General features: G+C 39.1%; 1 protein-coding gene across 1 annotated transcript in view; it reads left to right on the top strand.

The window, feature by feature from the left end:
• caln2 (calneuron 2) overlaps nucleotides 1-7,747 on the top strand; it is a 35,308-nt gene extending 27,561 nt beyond the window's left edge. Inside the window, 2 exon segments of the mRNA XM_037688290.1 lie at nucleotides 1,461-1,614; nucleotides 7,620-7,747. Of these exon segments, the coding sequence (XP_037544218.1) occupies nucleotides 1,461-1,614; nucleotides 7,620-7,747 (282 nt within the window).
• Nucleotides 7,748-8,806: the final 1,059 nt, after the last annotated feature.

Genomic DNA, 8,806 nt, shown 5'->3' on the forward strand with positions numbered 1-8,806 from the left:
GAGTGTGCAGCATGACAGAGGAGCTGACAGAGAGCAGAGCTATGACACCAGAATGCAAATAGTGGGCAGGAGTTGGATGTCTGGGGGTGGGAGTCTGAGGGTGGGGGTCTCCCCCAGAAATTTTTGAATAAAGATGTGGTTTCCTGCATTTTGGGTGTATTTTAACAGGTAGTTAAACATTTTCGCTTACCTACATTTGTAAACACTCCACTTCTGTCAAGCATCCTACCACAATAGTTTACATATCCAAAATAAATTTTGTTCATTTAAGGCAGTCGCATTTGTTCATAACTTTATTATTAGTAGAGTTACTGGATCCAAGCAAACAGTTACCGGAACGCACCCTGTCAAAATAAGAGTTACCAGATCCTGTTCCTGCAGGATCCGCCTCAAATTAAGCACTGGGGTAAACATAATGGATGGATGGATGGATGGATGGATGGATGGATGGATGGATGGATGGATGGATGGATGGATGGATGGATGGATGGAACCACACCAATTCAAGATGGCTGACACAGCTTACTGACATTAGCCAACACAAAAATTGCTAAGTGTGACATCTCACAATATTGAATGAGATAATATATGAACACAAAATAATGTTGTGTTCAAGGCTTGACTAAAACGACTACAACTCTGTCATTTCTCAACATGATCCTAGTCTAAAACTCTGGCATGAAAAGGTGATGGGCGATATGCATTCCTTCAAGGAATGTTAGGCCTTTAACTGATCACATTAGTATTTTAGTAATACCATCAGGATGATAATGTAGGAGCAGAATAATCATAATAAAACAAACATTTTCCTTTATTGCATCTCTTTCACATTTTGCCTCCATGTTTTCCTCCATTTGTTTACTTAATCTGTTTGTCTTGAACCTCATTGTACTTCTGTTATACAGTCCCCTTTCTATCAACCCCTTGATATCTTATTTTTGCCATGCCTGCCTCTCTGTCTCCATCTGTTGTGTTAAATCGTGCCACTGCTTGTATTTAAGACTGTCAGTGATGTAAATGTTCTCAGTGCAGTAGGTTTAAGGTTGTTGTGTGCAGACGTTTGTGTGGGTCTTAGGGCAATCTACTAAGGGTAGCAAGGACGCAAATTTTCAAAAGAACAGGGTGAGTCAAAGAGACAGACATCAATGAAACCGGATGACAGCATCATAAATCATGAACATGTCCCCGCCATCCTGCACAAAGATGTAAACGTGCCAATTTTTCTACATTAAATGCAAAGTCATAACAATGAATTTTCTTGCGTACCAAATCAGACACTCAAAAACCGCTCCAGTGTTGCTTTTTTCGCACAGTTCAAAACATATCTGCCCTCAACCTGACAACGTGTCATACATCTAGCATCTTTTACATGATAAACCTCGTTCTTATCTTCTTTGAGCTTTCATGGTCAGTTTGGCTGATGGCCGTGCCTCTGCATTGATCTCTGTGTGTCCCTGCAGTTTGACATGCAGCAGCTGTCTCTGGATGAGCTCAAGCAGGTGCTGTTCCACGCCTTCAGGGACCACCTGACAATGAAGGACATCGAGAACATCATCATCACCGAGGAGGAGAGCCTCAACGAAACCTCAGGGAACTGCCCTGAGTATGAAGGAGGTAAGGAAGTTGTTCCCACAGAAACTTTATTTTTCTTCTTTTTTTTTTTTTTTTTTGTCATTAATACAGAGTGGAATGTTTTTTTTTTTTGTTTGTTTGTTTTTTTGTTTTATTGAAGCAGTAGTTCACATGTGGGATTCTGTGGAAAAATTGTGAACAATTATTATCTTACCTGTTGTAGATAGTAACTTAATTTTACAAAAATAGAATTTAATTCTGACCTGATTTACCAGCTGTCACGGCTTCAGTCAAAATTAAACTATATTTCTCCAGACTGAGGTTGTTTCAAAACAGCAGGACAGGAGATTATTACACTTGTTGTCCTAAATCTAAAAATGATCCAAAATATAGGCCCCTCTGAGTATCATTTAGTCTTATTAGTGAGAAGAGGTCTCCATAGTTCAATAACATTTTGTGCTAGAAAGAGTACACTTTTCAAACAAATGCTAAATAGCATTCACATAAAAACTAGGAAAAAAATTACATTTCCTGTGAAAATGCTGTGTAAATGTTGATTGGTAAATTATTTTGCTGAAAGCTGCTGAAGAAGCTGAAAATAAAACAGTAAATCTTCAATCACTGAACTGTCATTGCTTGTTTAATATGAAAGTTAAAATTGTAGCCAAAAGCAGCGAAAGGTTAGCCTAAAAATAAAAATAAAAAGCTGGAAAATGCTAGCTAAACCCCACAAAAAGCAAAATAGCAAGACAAAGCTAGCTTAGAGCCAGCAGTAGCAAAATATTATAAAAACAAAACACCAAAAGCTAGCTTTGGGCCAGAAATACAGAAAGTTCCAAAAAGTATGAAAGCGCTATAGTGCCCTAATTAGTGAATTGTAACAAAAACACCTAGTTTTTAAGGCAGGAGTAGCAAAATGCTAGCTAAAGTCAGAAAAATGCTAATTAAGAGCTATATCAGTGATGTGCGGTGAGGTTTGAGACAAGTGAGGCACTGACACATCTGGAATCAGATGTTCACATACTGTATATGAACCCAAAACAGAAGCTTATATTTCAATTTAATCTTTTTTTTTTAAAGGCATCTAATTTTGCTTTAATCAACTCCATACTGTTCAACAGTATATTAATTCAACAGAATATCAAAAGCAATATATGAAAATAAATATACAATAACTCAGAAAAACAGAAGTGAAAACTATTCCTATGGTTTATATGCAACACAAATAGAGCATATTTTAAGAAATATATCAGAATATACACTCAAATGTAGAAAATGCCCTCATTATTTCCACTTTTCTGTTACTATATGTATTTTTTTTTATCCTCTTTGTGTCTACAGTTCATTTCTTTGTGCTCTGGTGCTCTGCCAGCCTGTTTTTTTGTTCCATTGAAAGCCAACTGTAATTGTTTTTTTGTTTTGTTTTTAGATTCACACCACGCTCTGTGGCTTTGGGACCATTTCAATGATTTTCATCAAAAGGAATAAATATCTTATTGTGAGGAAAGAGGCACTAAGAAGTAAAATATGATAAAAAAAAATCCAAGCATATACGGTTGTATGCCGATTCCACTCAACTTTTAACCTCAGGCTGTGAAACTTGGCATAACACAAAGACAAAGTTATGTTCCTAAACCTAAACCAAGCTGTGCTGTCAAAAGCAAAGATTTCTAAATTATGTGTCTGCTGCAAGAAAATATCCAGCATGTCACGTTGGGAGAAAGGTGCCGAAAGGTCAGACTCACCAGAAACTTGTAAAGTCTTAATGAATCCACTGGGTAATGGTCTGCAGTCTCAGGAAGACCTATAGAAGAGCGCTGAGAGGAAATGATGGAGAAGAGTGGTTAAAAAAATAAAAGATCAGGAATCTGCTGGCTTGACATTCTCTTTCACAAAGTTTTGGCTGTTAAGGGATGGTTGAAGTTAAAGGGAAGGGGGGAAATTGTCCAGGGAATTATGGTCAAGGTCAAAGATGTTTATCATTAACTAATGTTAAATTAATGTTGAAATGTGTGTGAGGTCAGAGAGTTCTTTTCCTCTCTCAGAAAGGAGCTGATTTGATACAGCTGGGAGGCCAAGGTCATCAGTGACTGTCTGTGAGAGCTAAGCATTATAAAAACAATCCTCGCACACTGTCCGGTGCAGATCTTCACGACCGGGGCTTCAGTGAAATATCTGTGAGCCTGTCTGAACGTCTGCCCTTGCAAGTAAACTGGGTTGAAAATTTTTCTCCTATCTTTGTGTGTGGCTCCTTTATTACCATGTCATTTTATTTATAGAGCACTTAAAACAGCAACAAGGCCAACCAAAGTGTTGCACAGCAGAAACAAACAAGTGAAGCACACAGTAAAATATGCATACAGTAGATCCAAATGGAAAAAGATAACAAATGGCTAACACTATCGAATACAGACAGGTTAAAAACAAATTACACAGTGTCAAAACCAGGGAATAAAAGTGGGTTTTTAAGTGAAACTTAAAAACTGTGAGAGTGGGAGCCTGCCTGACATGTGGTGGTAACTCAGTCCACAGTCTTGGACCTGCAACAGAGAAGGCCCTGTCACCTCTGAGCTTAAGACGGGTTCCTGGAACCAATAGAAGCATCTGATCTGCTGACCTCAGAGAACACTGTGGGACATATGGCTGCAGCAGATCAGCAATATGAGAAGGGGCAGAAGTGTTAAGAGATTTAAAAACATACAGAAGTATTTTGAACTGAATTCGAAAGTGAACTGGGAGCCAGTGCAGGGAGGCCAAAACTGGTGTAATGTGCTCTCTTTGCCTGTACTGGTTAAAAATCAGGCTGCAGCATTTTGGACCAGTTGTAAACATGCAATGGAGGTCTGACTGATTCCAAGCAGCGCATTGCAGTAATGGAGCCTGGATGTTATGAACACGTATTACTGTCTCATGGTTGTTTTTGGACAATATGGGCTTCAGTTTAGACAGTCACCGCAACTGAAAAAAAAAATCAGGATGTAACAATCACGTTTACATGACAAGTTTCTTGGAAGGGACCATCTTCACTCCCAGATTAGTGGCTACTACTTACTATACTACTGTGTAGGTAATTTCGTCCCACCACATGTATAACATGTAGTGCGAACGACAATAAAGAATCTCTGACTCTGACTTGTTTCTCTAACAGGGCTAGAGAGGAAAGGTTGATGCAGTGGTTCTTGATTGTGCCATTAGGAGGGAACAACATGACTTCTGTCTTCTTCTCATTAAAACTTAAGAAATTTAAAGACATCTAGTCCCTGATGTCAGCCAGGCAGCCAAGAAGAGGTTGAATAGAATGGTCACTGGTGTGTTTCAGAGGGAAGTAAATTTGACAGTCATCAACATAGAAATGAAAGGGTATGCCAGGTTTACGAAAAATAGCACCTACTGGCAGTAGATATGAAGAAAAGAGAAGAGGACCGAGAATGGCCCCCTGCGGTACCCCCCACCGAAGTGCTGTCAATGTTGAACTAAAATCTTTGATGTTGACACAAAAGGTTCTGTCAGAGAGGTAGGATCTAAACAATTTTAGAGCTGACCCTGTGTGCACTGCTCTAGCCTAGAAATGAGGATATCATGGTCACTGGTATCAAAAGCAGATGTAAGGTCCAATAGGACAAGCAGCACAGAATCACCTTCATCCGTGGCTTGGAAAATGTCATTAAAAAGTCTCAGTGCTGTGGAGAGATATTAGATAATGCAAGGATATTTTTATCCCACAAAATAAAAATAATTTAAAAGTGGAAAGAAGAGAGCAGCTTTTATTTTTCTCCTCCTCACATTTAGCCTTCATCCCGCGGCCTCATGTTCCCTCTTTGGAGCTGGCTTCTTTCTCGTCTTCTGCCTGTCTGGTGGGACCTCAGTACCTTTCACAAATCCCTTCAGACCCACAAAGCAGAGCTTTGACTCAGTTATTGATGCAGGGAGTGATTCTAACAGGCTGAGACGTGACGAGGAAAACTTTTGGTTGTTACTTTGGCTGTTTTAGAGCACATCTGCCTCTCTTCTCCCACTTTCAGCCACTTTTGGATAAAAGTTCTTTCAACCCAAACAGGTAGCAGAGGAAACGTTCTGTCTTGATTTGATTGTTTTCACCTTTTTGACTGCAGCTGTGTGAGTTTGTAACCAGCCTGCGCCTCTTATGCATTCATTGTTTTTACACCAGAGACGCTTCGGCTCATAATCTGGGTCACAGACATATTTTGCACAACAAGACACCCAGAAATCTCAGCTGCTGTTTCATCTTTCATCGGTTTCAGTCAAAGAACATGCATGTCCCTGGAGAGCCAGACTGAAATCCTAAAATCTAACATTTTGATCAAAGTGCAACCAAAAAAAGGAAAATAAATACATTTCATATGTTTGCTGTAATTCAACAACGATTTAACATGACTCTTTGTTGTTATGAGGATTCTCCGAACATTTGACTGTGTGTTAAAGTTTTCGGTTCGTGGAGCTCTCAGGTTCATGAATCATTTATTACGTTTTATATTTCTGCAAAAACATAATTTAAAAAATGGTCAGATTTTTACACTTCCTCAAAGGAAAGGAAATCAAGAAAAACTGATTTGGAGGGGTGTTCGTGTTGAGCTCCTCTCTAAACATTTATTTTAGATGCTCAGAAAGTTGTGCATTTTAACTTGGATAAATATTAGCCAGTTTATTTATATAGAACAGCTTCAACTTTGATATTAATGTGTTTTCTCACAATGAATTTCAGGATTTTTCACATTTTAGTTTGATTCTGTTTAGGCCATTTTAAAGCATTAAGTTAGTTTAATTGGAACTATTCTTTAGTTGGCCAGTCTCTTGTTCCTATCATTTTCTCTTGAAACTTAACTCACAGATGTGTGCTCAATCCTTTGCTGCTATGACTAATATTTTTGACCCATTACATTCAGATGTAGCATAACATGTCCCAACTATGATACAACCACCACCGTGTTGAACAGATGAAATTACAGTGAAGAACCTAGTGTAACAATCTGGTGGTGGCTGAACCCAAAAGGCAGGAAGGACTCGGAGGACTCAGGTTAAAAGTTATTTAATGAAAGTAAACAAAAGGGCTGACATGGCAACAACAACTTACATGAACCATGAGAGGACACTAAAGCCAGAACGTGGTGCAGAACAGGGAGCAGGAACGAGGAACCTTCATGAGACAATGCCCAGTTAACAAAGAACAGGAGACACAGACTTACATACAGACACTGACGAGACAGAGTGAAAACACCTGGGATAGATGACGGGTGTAGGAGGCAGGGACTTGATTACATGAGGGAGCAATAACTGGGACAGACCACATGACGGAGCCACACACAAAGGAACAGAGTCAAACACATCAGGATCAGGAAAGGAAATAAAGACGAGAAAACACAACGAAAACAGACAAAAGGACAGATTATGTCGCCTAGTGTTTTTTTTATTTTATTATTAATTTCAAGCACATTTCTTATTTAAACTATCTGTACCTTTTGTAAACTGTGTGCTAGAGGCCTGTAATCTTTGTGTGAGTTTAACTTTTGGAGCGATGTTTTAACCATCCATCCATTCATTATCTTTAGCCGCTTCTTCCTTTTCGGGTCGCAGGGGTCACTGGTGTCCATACGCAGCAGTCATAGTGTGAGAGGCGGCGGACACACTGGACAGGTCCAAGTCCATCACAGGGACACATAGAGACAAACAACCATTCACTCTCTCACTCACACCTAGAGACAATTTAGAGTTACCAATCAGCCTAACATGCATGTTTTTGGTCTGTGGAAGGAAACCGAAGGAAACTTCACATTCACATTCACGATTCCTATTGATTGAAAACTCCAATTTAATTTTCACGTTAGGTTCACACACTGCATTGACTCTCACATTAGATAGATTTTTTTATTTAAGTTATCAAATAGTTGGATTCTTTATTTTTATTTTAAGACCTGTGTGAACAAGTCATACATGTGCAAAACAAAACAAGCCTTAATGACTTTAAAACTTCCCAAATATAAATAATGTACCTTTTTTTTAACTAAAAATACTCTCATCTGTTCTTTCAGTCCATCCTAAGAAGAAGAATCGACAAACCTGCGTCAGGAAAAGCCTGATCTGCGCCTTCGCCATGGCTTTCATCATCAGTGTCATGCTCATCGCGGCCAATCAGATGTTGCGAAACGGCATGGAGTGACAGGAAAACCAGTTGCACTGTGAGCATGTGAGGTGGACAGAAAACAGCCACGACCTCACGTCTTTGTCGTTGCAGCCAAAGCTGGACCAGCCACAACCCAAGCACTTCTTGAAAAACAATCAGTTGCGTTTTCTATTTAATTTATTTTATTTTACGTGTGAAGCCGACTGTGTCGGTCAAATGTTGGAAGGTGAGCTTGTTCTGCAAGAGTTCCTGGACACAAACCAAACCTGAACAGCTAAAGTGTTATGGTTTTGTACAAACCATGACACTGAACGAATGAATTGCTGTTTTTGAGACCAAACCCACCCTTTAAACTTGATTTTCTTATTCTGGATGTTAAGGGATGTTTATCAGGGGCGTTGAGCTATACTTGTGTTTTTCAAAACACACAGTTATTGTAGACAACTGTATATTTACGCTCCAAAAGGTGGACTTAGTGTGACAGAGAAAATGTGAGCACTAGGTATTGGTCAAAGCATTTAAACACACAGCAAATTCTTCACATTTCATGTAGCTGTGCCGGTGTCACATTCTGTGTGAAGCATTTATACATCCTCAGATCAGTCTGCCAATTGTACAAGAAATAAGAAATCTTTACATGTCTCTGGAGGAAGCACAACTCAAAGCGCAGTCAGGGACCACTTAAGAGCCATTGCTCTGCTCAGTATCGATTGATTAACCATGTTGCATTTGTGTGGTGCGTAAAAGACAGAGCTGTACACATTTATTAATCGCTCATGCTGTCCGACAGGTGTAAAATATCAAGAAGTGGGAAAAGAAGAGAAAAACAAACAAAGAAAACAGTTTTTGTCTCAACATTTTATTATGACACGGCCCATGCGGTAAAAATAAAAGCATGCCAGTGCTGTATATACACTGCCATTAACTCCCCATGGATTTCACTGTATATATAGTGCTACTTAGCTCGTGTAATGTATTACTCCTCTTAAAAAGCAGAATGCATAAAAAGAAAAAAAATGGTGTTTTATCAGATGGGCAAAAGAGCTGTAACTTACAGACAGCAGACATTTTCTTGGGGAAAGGTTTCCCTCTAGT

This window comes from Nematolebias whitei, chromosome 14 (genome assembly GCF_014905685.2).
Source record: "Nematolebias whitei isolate Nwh7 chromosome 14, NemWhi1, whole genome shotgun sequence".
Classification (NCBI taxonomy): Eukaryota; Metazoa; Chordata; class Actinopteri; order Cyprinodontiformes; family Rivulidae; genus Nematolebias; species Nematolebias whitei.